At 40.5% G+C, this 17,768-nt stretch overlaps 1 protein-coding gene across 1 annotated transcript; it reads right to left on the bottom strand.

Moving 5' to 3' along the window:
- Positions 1-1,998: 1,998 nt before the first annotated feature.
- On the bottom strand, positions 1,999-17,397 carry abhd3 (abhydrolase domain containing 3, phospholipase). Its single transcript, XM_022191129.2, has 9 exons — positions 17,101-17,397; positions 15,851-16,014; positions 13,084-13,266; positions 11,679-11,724; positions 7,154-7,266; positions 6,006-6,179; positions 5,063-5,111; positions 4,810-4,975; positions 1,999-4,671 (listed from the first exon to the last, which is right to left on the bottom strand). Exons 1-9 carry the CDS (start codon positions 17,260-17,262, stop codon positions 4,490-4,492), a joined length of 1,239 nt encoding a protein of 412 aa, XP_022046821.2. The 5' UTR covers positions 17,263-17,397; the 3' UTR covers positions 1,999-4,489.
- Between the last annotated feature and the right edge of the window lie 371 nt (positions 17,398-17,768).

Genomic DNA, 17,768 nt, shown 5'->3' with positions numbered 1-17,768 from the left:
AACACATCACTGATGCTGCTGTGAAGTCTTTTCTTTTCTTTCTATCTTTAAACATAAAAAACTGTCACACAAACACGAACAGAGATGCTAATATTAACCCTCCTGTTGTCCTCATTTATGGGCACCAGAAAATATTGTTTCCTTGCCTGAAAAAAATTCCCAAAATCAGCAAAAAAAATCCTCAAATGTCTGAAAATTTGCAAAATCTTCAGGAAGAAAACTCCAATAATTCCATACAAATTTCCCTTAAAAGTATTATTTAAAAAAACAAACAAATTTGGCAAGAAAATTCTTGTAATTATTTTCAAACAATGAAGACAAATCTTCCACAAAAATCCTACAAACATCTAAAGTGATTACATGTATATCAGTAAAACTTCTATTTTCTTTAAGAACATCGACATAAAAATCAACCAAAATCCAACAAATTTTGCAGAACTTTGGTTGATTTTTTTTGTGAATGTTCTTGAGAAACATTTCTAACATTTTTTTTTTTCAACCAAAAAATGTTCAAAGATTTCCCAAAAATGTTGAAAATGTGGAAATCAGAAGGCTCACTGTGAATATATATATATATATATATATATATATATATCCACATTTTCAAACTTTAAAACGGGTCAATTTTGACCGGCAGGACGATGTGAAGGTTAAGAACAGAGGGACTCCTGCCACATAATATCGCTTCTTGTAGATGGCAGCTGAGAGTAAATTTCTCCTCCCTCTTGGCAGTCTACTCTAATTACTCTCATGCGTCTATAAACCATCGAGCTAAAATCAAAGCTCATCTGTTTGTGGGCTTATTGGGGGGTTGGACTGTAGGTAAGTGGAGTGCTGGGGGATTACAGTTCGCCTTTGGTGGATCACATCCACTACTGCAGCGATGCATATCCTATCAGCCGCTAAGCCTGTGAGTGTGGACTGAGACAATTCCAGAGAGCAAAAAGCCAATAATGTGGAGAGAGAGGGTGACCCTGCAGTGACACAGCAGTCAGACGGCGTGCTGTCCAACGTCTGATCCTCAGGGATGATTCTGAAACCAGGCAGAAGGTCTGTGTGACAGAGGAGTATCTTATTGTGTAGTCTGTAGTCGCAGGAGTAAATTTTTGTTTAACCCTCCTGTTGTCTTCTATGGAAGCCCGTTTCTGCCACTTGCAAAAAAAAGTCACATGCCATCTCATAATTATGAGATACTAAGTCATAATTATGAGACAGCAAGTTATAATTATGAAATAGTAAATCAAAATTATGAGTTTGTATCATAATTAAGAGTCAGACATTCATAATTATGAGCTAGTAAGTCATAATCATGACTTTCTAGCTCATAATTATGAGACAGCACGTGACTTTTTTTGTGCCAGAAATCTATTTCTATAGTTTACATTTATGGGCACCACAAAATATTGTTTCCTTGTCTGAAAAAAATCTAAAAATTCAGAAAAAAAAAAAAAAAAACTTCCCGAGATTTCTGAAAATTTGCAAAACCATCACAACAAAAATTCCAATAATTGCTGAAAAGTTTTGTTTTAAAAAAACAAATTTGGCAAGAAAGGTCTTGTAAATACTATCAAAAAATGAGTAAAAATCTTCCAAAAAAATCCTAAAAATATTCAAAGTGACTACATATATATCAGTAACACTTCAAATATTTTCTTTAAGAACATTCCCCCCCCCCAAAAAAAAAAATCCAGCAAAATTCACTGGATTTTTGTTGATTTTTTTTGGTGAAAATTTTTTTAACATTTCTTTTTTTTCCATCAAACAATTTTCAAAAATTTCCCAAAAATGTTGAAAATGTGGACATCAGAAGTTCCACTGTGAAAATATTTTTTTTTGTCCCCATTTTTAAACTTTGAAACGGGTCAATTTGACCTGCAAGACGACACGAGGGTTAAAGAAGAAAGAAACGCTGACCTGCAGTGCACGGTCGTCCAGTCATTCAATATACTCTCCTGAGAAGCTGCATCACAAACAGAAGCAGTGGAGACTGCAAACACATGGATTTAGACTTTGTTTAATAATTTATTAAATACAGCATATTACACTCATGTTGGTAACGTGAATATACTAGTACTTATACCATAGAGACCATTTTTAAATTTAAAATCTTATTGCTGCACATGTTCAACCAAATGCTTCTTTTTCTTCTTTTTATGCAGTGTACAAAATGAAATGCAGCATCCTATGGAAAAACCAACCAGCCAACATGTCCTTTGTGCTACAGATTACAAAGTGATGTTAGGGTTCAGGACATGATGATGCTGACACACATGCTACTCAATGGACACTTGGCAGAACAAACAAACACTAAAAATTCCACAGGTAGAGGAAGTCAACATCCCTCATGCAGTGCATTACTGGAAATCTGGCCGCCAGTCAGATCTGCTCGTTTCAGTGATGCCAACTCATACATGGTAGCCAGCGCCTTGATCATTGTTGGCGAAAGAGAACAAAAATGACTGAGAACCAGCTTCCACTAACAATGCGAGCTATGCATCTTGTAAAGCGACATCTACCACTTCAGACGGCCAATATGTACACCCTCTGTCCTCCTTTGCACGTCACTTCATTCACATCACTGTATCTAGCACCCTCAGACTCACTTACAGAAGCAGCCGGCAAACATTTTCCCAAAGAAAACCAGAACACTGCTCAGTTCGGCCTTTGGGATATACTTTCATATCTCGAATGAAATGAAGTGCTTTGCATTAAGGAATTAGAGGCATGGTAGTATCAACTAAAATAGTGCAATTTTACATTCATTGTCATTAATGAATTATTCTCCATATAATACATTTGTAGTACTATTTGGTGTGTGTGAAGGTAAAATAAGTGAAAAATAAAAGTGCATGCAGAAGACTTACAGAGAAGACCAGTTTGGAATAAACTCATTTGCTTCCTTGCTGAGAGCTAGATGAGGAGATTGACACAGCAGCAGCTGTTTCGTTAGCTTAGCCTTAAGACTGAAAGTAATGGGAAACTAGCACGGCAGCCCCTCTAAAGCTGTCTAATGAGCATGCAAGATGTAGTTTATTTCATCAAAAACTGAAGTACACTGCTGCTCAAAAGTTTGGGGTCACCCAGACAGTTTCATGTTTCCCATGAAAACTCACACTTTTATTCATGTACTAACATTATTGCACAAGGGTTTTCTAATCATCAATTAGCCTTTCACATGATTAGCTAGCACAATGTAGCATTAGAGCACAGTAGTGATGGTTGCTGGAAATGTTCCTCTGTACCTCTATGGAGATATTCCATTAAAAATCAGTCGTTTCCAGCTAGAACAGTCATTGATCACATGAACAATGTCTAGACTGTATTTCTGATTAATTTAATGTTATCTTCATTGAAAAGAAAAGGTTTTTCTTTCAAAAATAAGCACATTTCTAAGTGACCCCAAACTTTTGAATGTTAGTGTACACCAATGGCTTCTCTCTTGTGAACCAGCACTCTAACAATGACAAGTTTGGCAACGAGATTTCATCCTCTGCAACACCTTAACGGTTTAAAACCTAAGCTTACACAGCATATTTTTAGAGTTTTAGAGGTAGGTAGGCTGGCTGCATCTCCCTGCTTCCAGTCTTTACACTGTGCTAAGCTAACCATAAACTAGCACAAGTCTTCTATTTAACAGAACATAAAATCCATCTTCTAAACACTCTGGAAGAAAGCAAACAAGTGTATTTCCCAAAATGTGAAACTTGAAAGAAACAATATACTATATGCCAGTGGTTCTTTAACACATACTTTAAATAACTGAGGGAAAAAGGAATTAAAGAAGAATAACTGACAGCAAAATTACGCAGGAAGAAGAATGAGTAAATAAAGAAAATCCCTGAGGGCTAAAATTCTACTGATGTAAGGATGTTTCATGAACAAAAATGATGGGATTTTCATGTACAGTACTTCTGTTGACTTCAATAGAACAAAACTGCACAGAGTAATCACGGAATTCTTTAGCTAGCTAATGCAACTAAACAACATGGGCACAGATTCAGCTTTTCAACAGTGACATGAAACGTTATGCTCAGCCCTGTGAGCATGTTTACAGACTCGTTGTAGTCGTATGGAATAAATAAATGAACGCTGAATGCAACACAAATGCTGCATTCAATAAAATGTGCCCTTCAAATGAGGAAGAATGCATTTTTTTGCTTGTGGCAGAAGGAAGAATGGGACGGAAAGATGGAGGGCGAAGTTTAAAGAAAATCAATGACAGGAAGGGAAAAGGTAGAATTGGATTTGGTAGAAAGGAAAGGAAAAAATGATGGATGTAGTGCAGCAGGGAGAATAGTCAAAGGAAGGGACAATGGTGGAAAGTTAGAAAAAAACAACAATAACGGAATTAGAAATGGAATGAATAAAGGACGGAATGCAGCGAGGAAAGACGGATCACAGATGAAATAAATAAAAGCAAAGAAAGAAGAAAGGAATCAAAGGCATGAAGTAAAGACATAAAACTAGAGGAACACTTGAAGTTCTCTTATCAGGAGAGATCTATGAGTCGGCTGCCTTGTTCGATGACTGCCTTCGCAAACTGCTTGAAGACTCGGTCCATGTAAGTGCTTTGTCGCGGCCACAGGCCCTCCAGGAAACCAATATGGCCACCATGACAGGTGATGAGCAGCGCCAGGTTCGGATTCTGCTTCACCGTCTCCACTGGAATGGCTGCAAGCAAAACAGCAGTGCCAGTAAGCCTACCTCATAAACCCATTCACACTCATGTATTCATTCCAACAGAAGTCCCAAAAATGAGTCGGTGAGGTAGGATTGTAGAGAAACTCCTCTGAGGCCGTTGGGACTCACCGTGAGATGGAGAAAAGACATCGTCAGCAGCGTTCAGACACAGCATTGGCACCTGCACTGATTTCAGCTTGTGGACAGGACTGGCATCGTGATAGTAGTCGTCATTGGTGGGATAACCAAACATGATGGACGTGAACCTCTCGTCAAACTCTCGGATGGTCTTTGCCTGCGGTGAGCCAGTAAAATGAATCAATTTTGCCTGCTTTGTTAAATTGAATTAGCGTGGCTTAACGTCGCTGGAAATAATCCCTACCTTCATGACATGATCAATGTCGTAACACTTTTCAAGGACTGGTCTGTGTCTGCAGGGGAGATTAAAAATAAAACTGTCACCGACTGCCGTTAGGTTAAATGATTTGCTTCTGGAAATATCTCTCAAATTGCACACAATCATGCAACGACATAATGAAGTTTGAAAGTGCTTCTACAAAAGCACTGCTGTACATATATAAAACCCGTATTAACACACAATATATATACAGGGTGTCCCAAAAACTTTGCCATCATTGCCAATACTTTTGGCAATTCTTGTTGAAATCACCTCAAATTTTCACAGAATGTGTAGAAACAGATCAAGATTTTATATTTAATGTTTTACTTTTGTTCAGTTTTCAGGTTGAGTCATGCTGTTCACTCCCAAAGAGAAGTCATTTTGCGTCTTGGAATATGCTGATGTTGATGATGGTCTACCACATCCTTTAGCCCTGCATAAGTAGCCTTCCTCTTTAATATTTGGTACTACATCCAAATTTGTTTGCCAGTTGGTGAAGTTTTTCCAAATTTTGCATTGAAGGCACGCTGCCCAGTCTTGGGTGACTGTGTGCGAGCATATTCCAAGACGCAAAATGACTTCTCTTTGGCAGTGAACAGCATGGCTCAACCTGAAAACCGAACAAAAATAAAACGTTAAATAAAAAAAATCCTGATCTGTTTCCATACATTCTGTGAAAATTTGAGGTTATTTCAACAAGAATTGCCAAAATTGTTGGCCTTCGAAATGATGTCACATGTTTTGGGACACCCTGTATTATGCAGATATCAACTGTTCCATGTTATCAAGTAAAGAGTCTAAAAAACAACCTCGAATCAGCATATAACACATAAATATGTAAAGCTCAGTTATTCCAGCTTGTGAAACATTTTAGCACCAGCAGTGGCTGAGTGGTCATGTTAATCCCGCTCTAGCCCTGGCTGACCTGTGCACAGACGCTTGTAGGCAGCTGGTGAGGTAGGAGTTGAAGAGGAAACGGTCCAGGGGTTTTTCCAGTGAAGCGGTGCACTCAAACACATCCCAGCCTGCTGAGAAGACCACGACCCCTTTGAGGCAGGTTTCCCGGCCCTTGCGCCCCAAGTAGTTGACCAGCATCATCCTGAAAACGGAGGGAGGGCGAGATGAAGCGACAGACAGAGAAAAACAGGGATTCCATTTCTGACCAATCCCTCAAATCAAGGGATTAGCGCTGTGCAAGAGAAAACACCACCTCTGACATGCTGCTCTGAACAACTGGAACCAAACTAATGCACTGATAGAACCAAACCAGCACTACGTGAATGTGTAACATCTTATGTTGCTTGGAGTGCTCCAGTTAATATTTTTCACGTTTGGTTATTATTTAGCCATCAACAAATGTGTAAAGCTGTCTTGCATAGCTAGAAACCTCTGAATCTCAAAGCCTGTAGGCAGGTGTTAAATGCAAGTTTCTTTAAAAATACTGAAAAATTACACCATTTATCTGAGCCAGAAACCGTGAGAATTGTTAGATTTTCAACATTCACAGTGGTCTCTGAACCAAGTCTCTGAATCATCAAAACCAAGCTTAAAATTGAGACATTTCATCAAAAATAATTCTGTCTCCTTTAAAAATGCCAAAAATAAATCATTTGCACAAACCAGGTTCTGCAAACAGTCAAGTGTCTAAAAATCTGGGCCTTTTTAGCTGAACTACAGGCTGTGTTTACAGAGAGAAGAAAGACGACAAGTATGGAAACAAACAAAGTGTAATTAGTAAAATATCTACATTTTTCCCCAAATGTTGTACATGTTGATTCCATTTTTTTTAAATTTTGCAAAATAAATACAAAAACAAATGAAACTTTTGCTTGCTACGATTTATGGCATTATACCTTTGTTATATTTTAACAAAGGTTGAGGTTTCTCTTTTTCTTGCAAAGGTTGTGCTGTTTCCATAGAGGTACAATGAAAAATGAGCATACAGTGAGTACAAATGTGCAAAAAACAAAAAAAGTCCAGTAACGGTGTGGAGTAGTAACATTGTAAAACTGACTAGTAGTATTGGGCAGTACTGAAATGTCCAGTCATGCTGATAGTGAGTGGCTCCATTACCCGCCCATAGATACTCCAGCAGCCATGACTGGAGCAGCTTCGTTGGTCCTCTGGATGTGTGCAATAACAGTCTCCAGATCCTCCGTGTTGGCTGCACAGTAGGTCCTTGGGGTCTGGGTGGGACAGTAAGATAGCACAGTCAACTCTTGTTCCTCTTTCTCTCTCACTGTTAACATCATAGCAAAGAACCTAGATGAAAATGTGGTGAAAACGGTGAATAGAGAGAAAAACTGCTTAAAACTTAAGGACTTACACATAATACATATCCATGGCAGAGAAATTTAAACAAAAACTCAACTGAAATTAAAATCTTTATACAAGTACAGTTGTGATAACTCCATTCCTGGGAAAATAAAAGTAGAATTTACAGTAGAGAGGTGTGAGACAATTAGAAATGACACATAGAGAGACTCAAGACGGGACGCATGTGAGGACACACAGAGCTTACAAATGATTATGCAACAGACTCAGTTTCCCAGGGGTTACATCAAGACCTTTGTTGTTTACAGGGAGAGACAGCAGGAAAGGAAACAGACTAACAGATTTCATCACAGTCAGGCTGCCCATGTGCAGGGCTAAGATCACTGTATTTTCCTGTTGCATCCTCTGCTAGCCATGCGGTTGGTAATGGACTTTGTACAGTCCTCTATGTGCCTGGATGGCTTGTGGATAACTATTGATTACAGCTGGCTGAAGACTGAGCTCCAGATCCACCTGGCACTCATCAGGAGTGATTAGCCTGGAGCTCCAGACCTCGGCTGAATCCCAAACCGCCCCCTACACACTACCCCTCCGTTTGCGGGTTCCCATGGAGGGTCCTCCATGTTAAGGGCCGTCCCAAACCGCGTAGTGCGGAGGGGGAGTGGACTGTTCAGCCCTTAAATAGCGAGTCTGCATCGATGCTCACTCTGGACAACTTTTTCAGGAAGTGCAACGTCGAAATGGAGGAGGAAACAAACATATTGATGTGAGTTCCACGTGCGTCCTTTATTTCTCCCACGCCTTTTTCACACTGACAGAACATCACAAAAAGAGTGGTGAAAAAAGATAAATCAAAAGAAATAAATCTTCTTCTCTGCTGACGTTTGATTTAATTGTGCACCCCCTGACACCTTAAAATTTGAACACAACTGACAGAATTCATTTATTCATTTGTTGGATTTGAAATGCCAGATAATAGGATTGGAAAACGTGAGTGAAAAAGAAGTGGGACACTTTCGTCTTCTGGAAGCAGCAGCGATCCTTGTTAGTTGCAACCTGTGCCACAGCGGTACAGCCATGCACAGTAGGCGTCTTTGTGTTACCATGGCGATGACGTCTTCCGTTTTCCGGTGAGGCGACAGGGCGCCCCATTCCTGACGATCGTATTTATACCCTCCCCCTTCAATAATAGGTGCCCTCCACAGCTGCGAGTGTGACTTCTTTTGGAGTGACACTCGGTAGTGGAGGGGGAGTGTGTAGGGGGCGGTTTGGGATTCAGCCCTCCTCTCAGCCCTGGTCCCCCACCACAACTCCTCCTCCTACAAGATCAGAACCATCCCCACACCGGAGATAAATCTGCAGCCAAATTCTCAGTTGAGGTAGCTGGGATTGAGTGTGACCAGTTCACCCTGGTGCCTCTTTGTGGTCCTGTGTTGTCCGTAGGTTCTGTAGCCACTGAGGGGTGTTTACCTGGACTATAGATTCTGATATATGGTCTTGGGGAAGGGTGGTAGCAGCCCGCTAATTTCGGTGAGAAGCTACTTGTAACTTGAGTCTTCACATGTTGTGTTAAGAAACTTGTGTGTTTTGAGGCACCAGTTTTATTTAGTTAATTATGTGCGCTCAGTACTCGTTTGTATTAGTTTCTGTTGTTTGTGGTGGGTGTTGCTATTGTGTTAAAGTTTGGTTAAGGAGCTTAATGGTTTTGTTTGTGTTTAGCTAGCTTACAAACTCTGTTAGCTTTCATTTGGTTTTACAGTATTTGGTTCTTTGCTTTAGCAGCTTCCACCAGCCCTCTTTTCTTTGCAGTATCGCTGTTCTTTTGTGTTAATTTGTCACTGAGTAATAAATTGCTTTACCTAAACTAACTACATCTGGATATTTTTGTTACAATCAGCTGACACTAGTGGCTGGATTTCCATTTTTAGAAAAGATCAACTAATGTTATCTGCTGAATATTGCTTACCTGCCAAATAGTTATAAGCTGTATCATCTCTGCAAAAAAATGAATTTTTTCCAAGTTGACAAAAGAGAGATGCTACTGAAAACACATGCCTCAAAACAGAAACCCAAAAGTGAGTGCACCTGTGACCAGTGACACAAGTTAGAAAACCTGTGATCACGAAAAGCAAACTGAGTATGCCTGTGATTCAGTCAGCCTCAATGCAGAACATGTTTCCACAAGGAAAAGAATCGCCAGAGGAGCCTAAAAATCAGATTGAGATTTCACAAAGATGATAAATGTGCAACCAACTAAAAATCTGCCCGAACACAGTTGGAGCAGTACAGGAGGCATAAAACTACTCATATCCCCACTAATCAGAGCTGCAGTGGCTGTCCTCCAAAAATGATGCCACGGAGGGTGCGCTACTTGCACAAGCTATCTCTGAAAAACAGATGGGCAAGTGCTTCAGACTTGGCACAGGGGTTATCGGAGGAAATCAGAGTTTTCGTGACAGCTCAGATGGTGTGAAATACATTACATAACATCAGTCTTTATGGATGAGGTCCCAGGAAAATAAATAAAAAATGTGCTTGCTCTTTGGCATGAAACTGCCAAATAAAACTTTGCTACAGATGAAGAGAAGATACCAGAATTCACTTCTGTTGTATGCTTAGATTGAATGAAAAAACCTCTAATACAGCAATAGTTTTACAAAGGAAATCAGTAAGGTTTTAGGATAAAAGACAATGTTTGCTGACAAGAAACTCAGTCTATGAAGCTATGAGCTCTCTATAACCTGCTGTGTATAAATGAAACCATTTTCTGCAGACCAAGACAAGGTGACCTCTTTCTCGAATGCTGCACAGGTGCCACTTTCTAGCTAATAATGACAGATGTGTTATTACTGACTAATTGGCTATTTCTGGCTGTGATAATGGTGTTCTGTGATTTTCAGAGAAAGGGGTGAAATCCTTTTCAGCCTGCAACAGTGTTATCATATTTAAACCAAGCCAGCCCAAACTTCAAGGAGCCTATTTAGCAGGTCCAGTTTCTCAGGGTGCTGTTGACTCCTCATTAAGATTCAAGAAGAAACTCTGGCAAGCAAATTCCTGTTTTTCTAGTCTCTTATGGTTGCTCTAATAGGCCTGCACAAGAGTACAACTTTACAGGGACAGCAGCACTTACTAAGTGGAAATCATTGACCCTAATATCTAACAAAAGCAGTAAAATACCTCCCCTAACCTGCTCCTCAAAACCAAAAAAACGGTTAGGGGAGCCGATGTAGCAGGATGAAAGTTCTTCTCTGCAAAGCTACTCCACAGGAAAGTGTAATGTAATAGGCTTTTTACGAGGTCTAGAAATAGGGCACTGGCACTTAGGATAGTCTTTGTAGCAGGGAGCATCTTTCACACAGCGCTGGCCTATTTAAACAATAGAGGATATTCACACTAACTGGACACAGAGAAAACACTCAGAGAAGCATATTAATGCTAAATCATTTGCATAGAATACAGAACAATGTCCATTTGAAATGAGGGAGAAAATTTCCTCCTTACTACCACCACTTGATATAGTGCCAAGGTTACAGGCTCCAACTCCTCCCTGCACGCTCTTTTTGTCTTCCTAAGAACAGCTGAGTCTACTAAATTCTGGATGTGACCTACAATAGAGGTTTAAATCAAACTGAGTGACAATAGTCTCTTTGCTATAGTGTCACTTCTTTTTTATTATTCTGCAGCTCAGACAGTATATGACAAAGAGAGCAGCAGGACACACTGATTCAGATTTACACCCACTAACAGTAACATTAGACTGACTGTGGGCAATCCCTCCCTGTAATGAGACACCATTTGTGCTTTTGATGAAATCGCTGAAAGACAGTGATGGTATGATTAGATCTGAGAGATACAGTCTCCCATGAACCAGAGGTGTACAGACAGAGAGGGGAGACATTAACTACGGGGCTGTGCGCTATCAGAGTTCGGGCCCATGCTGTTGGCTAAATATACCCGGGTGTAAAAGGACAGATTAGGCCAGGTGTCAGAACAGCACGTGTTTGGCGAGGTGATATTTCTGTGGGTCGGCATTAAAATACAGTATCTGCCTGCAACTTAATCCCTGCTGCGCAACAACATTGTCTGTGCAGCGTCCACTTAGGCTCCCTGTGGCCTCCATCACACGTGTGCAGCAGACAAGCTCTGTGCTGGCTGAAGCAAGGAAAAGAACAACTCAGCTGGGAAGCTGTCATACTGACAAATCGGACCGCCGACTGTGCTTTTTATGCTGTACGTCTGTCTTACTGAATACAGACAAGGAACATGAAGAATTCTATAATAGACGATGACAGACTGAAATCTGTGACACATGTTCGATTCTTACCAGCAATGTTTCCCCAGAAACCCCTCTGTTGTTGAACACCACACATCTGAAAGACACAAAACATGTATTCTGCTGAATCATTATAGTCTCCCAAGTCATTTATCTACTGACTGTAACTGAAACAAGTTCAGAAACAGCTGAAATAATAAGACAGATCATTGTTAAACATTTGAGGATGTTACCATGAGCTACAGGAACAGGCAATCAGCATTTTCTGTTGTTTCTTGCTTTTATAGATTTATTGAGATAATACTTGTTATTATTTTGAACAACTATTGTCCCTCGTGCACTGACAACAGGAACTATATCTTGTAGAGTGGAAGTGGAAATTAATCAGCAAATATTCTCTGTCAATCAAGTCTTTTACTCCCCCCCCAAAATGCTAATATCTTCCGAGTTTGGTCAGATGTAAAAACATCTGGATGTGACACCTTGTGCTCTGAAAAACTGGATTTTTTTGTTGCTTTATAGACCGAACATCTAGTAATTAATCAAGAAAATATTTGATGCTTGCAGGCCTAAATTCAGAGGCTTGCTTGTTATTTCAAAGTATGTACAACAAGGAACATGGTGGCACAAATTTCTTCAAACAAATGTTTCTCATAAAGAATGGGAATATGGTGAGCTGTGCAGAGAGGCACAGCTGCGTGAAGATCATTCTGTTTGTACAGTAAAGCAAAGGCATCAGCATCCCTCCTTGGCCCACATCTCACAAGTCATCCATTATCTGCTGGAGTCAGACCTGCTGTTTCTATCTGTATAACTCAGCAGCAGGGCGGAGCTACGCACGGAGGAGGCGGTGGTGGGGCGCTTAAACACCCGCTGCAGCATAGACTCGGAAGCTGGTCCAGGCTAAGCTGCAAAGCTTGTAGTGGGATAAGCTGTAATTAATTAAGCTACACAGACAAGGGTGAGGGGTGGAAGATGCTGAGTTTGCCGGCTCTCTTCCCATGCCTTCCCAAATCTGGATGAAAGAATGAGTGCAGAGAACACAGAACTATTGGAGAGGGAGGAAACCGAGGGGAAAAAGTGCCTCCCTCTGCAACTCTTCAAGCTTGTGCTACGTTTGGCTATTTACAAAAGCAGCTCTTGACATAGAGCTTAGCTGCCCACTTTATTTGTGCACTTCACCTGAAATAACCCCAAGCCCCTGTCACTCATGGAGCGATTATATAAAAGTACAAAATTTGCAAAAGCGCTACAAAAGCGGTTGCTGAGGTTTTACTTGGGAATCAATATTGATAGGACTGCAGAAGTGCTCTGATTGTGACTGGACGAGAAATCTGTATTCTAGATGAATGGCAAACTATGACAGAAGGCACAGAATGTCAGTTCTATGATTCAGAGCCCTGAATGTGTGCTCAGCATTGGACCTCAGCCAGGGTATCCAGTCAAGACCACCCACCTGTAGCCCAGATCCCGGCTCTGTTGGACCATGTGCAAGATGTAGGACTCTCGGCTGGTGCCGGTCAGACCAGGGAGAAGCAGGACCGTGGGCCTGGTGGCAGGGTCGGGATGAGCGAGGCTGTCGTCGTTGTCAAACCAATCCAATGATATCTGTCCTCCATCTGCTGCCTTAATAAGCTCACTGCAGAGATGAGTGGGACACGCAATTCAAGTTATCTTACATCTGTAACTGTTTTAGTGATTTTTCTATGAAAACTGTCCCTACATGTCACTATTTCTGAATCTGGAAACCACCCCTGACCACCCATGGGCTGTAGTCATTCTCTGAATTCCACATTTTCTTGCCATTTTTGCTGGAATTTGCGTTTCCCAGCTCTCCTCCACCTCGTCCAACCTCCCGGTACCCGACCGGCTGGAACAATTATTGCAATGCTTCAGCATGTTTACACAAATGCACATATCTACTGAATTTCCCTTCGGGGATGAATAAAGTGATTCTATTCTATATCTGACAAATCACCATCTCTAATTATATATTATTCTTATCAAATATTTTTCTTGAAAACTGAAGAAAGAATTTTTAATGCCACTGAGAATCAAATTTAATGATCTTTAATGCCATTTAAGGCCTTAATTTTCACAAAATCAATTTAATGACTATTAATGCTTTTTAATGCTCTGCAGAAAGCCTGATACATCCACTTCTTTGTCTCATTCATACACATGTATACACTCAAGTACACACGTGGTAGGAAAGCAATTTAAATGAATGTTATTTAATGTCTGTTAAGACAGAGTAACGCAATTTCGATTCTTGGTATGTCATGTACATATTGAAGAATTGACAATAAAGCTGACTTTGACTTGACTTAAATTTGGAATTCCATTCATATCTCCTCATAAAATACCTATTTAAATAGTTCAACTTGTTTAAGAGTTGCTCATTATTCCATTCCCTGCACAATTAATACTCTCCACTAAGTTCCAGGTAAAGTGATTACCTCACTGTATCCATCACACACAAGGCCAAAGGGGAATTGGATATGCGAGTAGAACGCTCACTGACAGCTGCTTCATTTCCCCTGCGATCATCTTGTCAGTAGCCTTTTGCAACGCACAGCAAGTTAAGAAAAGAAGGAGGGCATTGCACCAGTGTGTTCTTATGGTCAATCAATTTCTTTGCTATACAGCCCAAGCCTGGCAGATGAGGACATTTCGTCCTAGTGCCAGTACATTTTAAAACCTGCACTGCACAAAACTACACACAGTAGCTGGTGAGCCAACTCGGCTAGCCAGCAGTAAAGACATCAGCATGAAATTACAGAACCCCCATGAAATATGCACCTGAGGCAAGACTTTAAAGTCAAGAAGGGCCAATTCAGAGTGCCGGTGACAAAGTAGGAGGGAACAAGGTGCTAATTCTCCGCTCGGGCAACCAGGTGAGTGGAATTTCACCCAGACAGCCTACAACATACAATTTACAGAACAGTCTTCGTGAAGTCTGTCCTTGGATCAACCTTGGATAACTTCATTATGGGAGGGGGTGTCCAGTTGCCCCCGCAGGAAACGTGATAATAATTTCATTGAATGTGACCATCAGTCTCACAGGGTTTGATAACAGAGATCTACATGAGGATGGATACAGGTCCTGTGCATTATGGGAATATTTGTCTCCTTGACAAAGGAGACCATCAACAGCAGGGGTAGTGTCAATGTCCGACAGACAAATGATAGGACTAATAACTTAGCTGAAGAATCAAAACACAGCATTAAAAACAACAAGGAAGTACATCAATATTCATGATCAAATGGGTCAGATTTGGCTCATATGTAAAACTGAAATGTTACAAACTCATATACCGATAAACGGATCCAGAACAGATATTCAAAGTAACAGCAATATTGCATATTGGTATTTTTCCACTTTCTTGATTGATTTAAAATGATTCATTTTAGTTGTGTTTCTATGTTAGGGATAAACACAACAAAAAGTTTAGCATTGTTATTTCTTTTCAGTCCAATCTTGAACACCTGGCTGACACAACAGGACATGTGCACAGACAACAGACACAGTTTACATTTACAAACACAGACTCAACTGAAGCAGATGCACCTGAAATTAAGGGTACATGGAAAAACACTAAAAAATAACATGATAAAGTTAATGTAAAAAAAACAAAAAACAAACAAACTCATAAATGTGTAATAATAAATAAAACAACTCTGTGTTAATTCGTCATAATCTCCTTTGTGTACGTAGGGGGCAAGGAATGCTGTGCCAATTAATCTTCAACAGAATGTACATTATCAAGAAGCAGGCCGGGCGGCCCAAGCCAGCAGAGTGGCACAAAAGATCTCTTTTTTCCTCTCAGCTTTTGAGTTTGCCTAAGAACAAGACTGGGATTTGTTTCCAGTTGTGACACTGGAAAGAAAGAAACCAAGTAACAGCCAGCAGCAGTTTCTCAGTGACTAAGCTTATTTGAAAAGTTTCTTGATGAAGCTGTGCACACTTGCCATGGAAAAATTCTGAATGTTTCCCATGACATTTAATAGTAACTCTGACAATCCAGAACAAGACTGTTGCTATTCTAAACATCCATTTACTATACAATCACTTACGGGAGATCAAGTCTTTGACTTAAACTTGTTCAAATGCACATATGAATCTGGTGAAGCGGACCTGCTTGAAATGAGAAACAAATTTTCAGCTGTGAAAATAGTCTTGTGTGATAGCACTTAGGATGTCAATCACAGTGAGGACTTACTTTCTGTAGACGACTCCGGGTTTGGCTGTGACAAAGGGTCTGAGTAGAGTCTGGATGCGACTCTCCCAGCACCAAAAGGTGGGATAGTAAGTCTCTGACACTACCGGACATTGCTCCCTCAGAAACTGGTAGAACTTCTTGCCCCCAGAGATGAGCTGTGGCTTCTGCAAAATATAAGTAAATGAAATGTGGCACAGGTTTAGGTCAAAACAGACGCCTTTTGTCAACCTCAAAGATTATTCAATCTTTGTTGGTACATCAAATTACAAAACTTGCCTGCATTATTGTCTCTAAATTTAACATAAAAACTGCCAAAGCTGACATCAAAACTTTAAAGACATATTTTTTTAAATGAAAAGAGCAATTTGAGCTTCAGTACATACAGATAAATAAAAGTATAACTGTAACAGAAAGCAAAGTTTCTGAGAGCAACTTACAGACTAGTTAAGTGTATGAGAGCATAAACCTGAATTCTAGGCCTTTCTTACATTTGAATAGACTAACAAAGAATGAATGGCATGCATTAAAGATAACACAGTGAATAACCATGTTCTAGCATGACTGATAAATTCACCAATAAAGATTTATTGCATGATTTGCACTGGGAGCTTCTTATTTTTGCTTTAGGTCTTTCCTGAGAAGAAAATGTTGCTCTGATCGTCAGTTTAGCTTTCAGTTCATTACATTTCACTGGAGTTGACTTAAAACAGATGTGGCATTTTAAACGTAGAATGAATCCTATAAATATTAAAAATAGTAATAAAAATAAATAGATAAGAATAGTATTTATTTTTCTATAAAGCCGCCTCTGCGAGTCTCCATCTGTTCCCAAATAAATGAAGGTAACTTAGCATCAACATTACATAAAACCTCGTACCGGCAATTCTAGCTAAAACACATACCGTTAGCCTAGCAACACCAGCACCGACTCCTAACCAGAACTATGTTTCTACGGAACTATACCATGTTACCTCTCTCTCTCTATATATATATATATAATGCTGTATTTTTTCTAAATAATACCCAGAATGTGTGTTTGGTTGCTTTTTATCCAGCCCACATGCTGTATCGTTAGCCCCGCCGGCGGCCAGTTGACACCTAATCAAAACCTCCAGCAGCAGCGCCGGTCATCACGAGCATGGCAGTCATGATGCTGCTCCGGTAACCGACACACACGCCAGTTCATGCTGAATATACGAGCTGTAAGTCCCTTCCCTCCAAAATAAAACAGCTAACTTAACGTTACTTACCTTCGCTACTGAAATGAGATAGTAGCAGGTGTACGCTGCGCTAAAGCCCAGCACCAGAGACAGCCCGACACCCGACCCGAACAGCCCAACTTTCACTTGATTCTCCAAGTAATGCGACAGGTCGCGAGTCAAAATGTTGAAATTGAAGTCCAGCGAGATCATTGCAAGGTCCCTGGTGTCTCCCGTAGTGCGAGGACAGCAGCCAGCTCGGTAGAAATATTGCTGTGTCTGCCAGCGAGCCCACTGTGAAGGAGACAGTCAAGGGGACCTGATGGAGGAGATATTTATGTGTGAGCGGGCGGTGGCGCTCTTTGACCAGCTATCCGTGGATCAGCCGCCCGCAGCAGGCAGTGCGCCCCCTGCAGGCAGCACCGGAGACATGCACCACACACAGCTACAGCTTCTGCAATAAGCCTGCAAGAGTTCCCCTCAGAGGGATGCAAGCTCAGAGAAAAAGAAAATGACTGATAAGTTAAGTATTTCCAAAGACAACATGAGCATCTTCTCCTGCTCCTGAAAAACAATCGTGGAAGAATAACTGCAATGGTGGTGAAGCTAAATCACTAACTAAACAGAGCAGGCAAATGCCCCAGGGGCTGTAGAGCCACATGGGGTACAAATATTCCAGCTTCACCCTGTGGCAATTTGCAGTAATTTAATTGGAAGAA

This window comes from Acanthochromis polyacanthus, chromosome 9 (assembly GCF_021347895.1).
Source record: "Acanthochromis polyacanthus isolate Apoly-LR-REF ecotype Palm Island chromosome 9, KAUST_Apoly_ChrSc, whole genome shotgun sequence".
NCBI classification, from domain to species: domain Eukaryota; kingdom Metazoa; phylum Chordata; class Actinopteri; family Pomacentridae; genus Acanthochromis; species Acanthochromis polyacanthus.
The sequence above is the reverse complement of the archived record's forward strand: the minus strand, read 5'-3'. Positions and strand labels throughout refer to the sequence as shown.

Excerpts from the sequence above, each read along its gene's own strand:
- abhd3 (XM_022191129.2), bottom strand. The coding sequence starts at position 17,262 with ATGATCTCGCTGGACTTCAATTTCAACATTTTGACTCGCGACCTGTCG. Across the intron at positions 16,015-17,100 it reads ATCTCATTTCAGTAGCGAAG|AAGCCACAGCTCATCTCTGG; the intron begins GTAAGTAACGTT and ends TATATTTTGCAG. Across the intron at positions 7,267-11,678 it reads TTTCTGGGGAAACATTGCTG|ACCCCAAGGACCTACTGTGC; the intron begins GTAAGAATCGAA and ends TGTCCCACCCAG.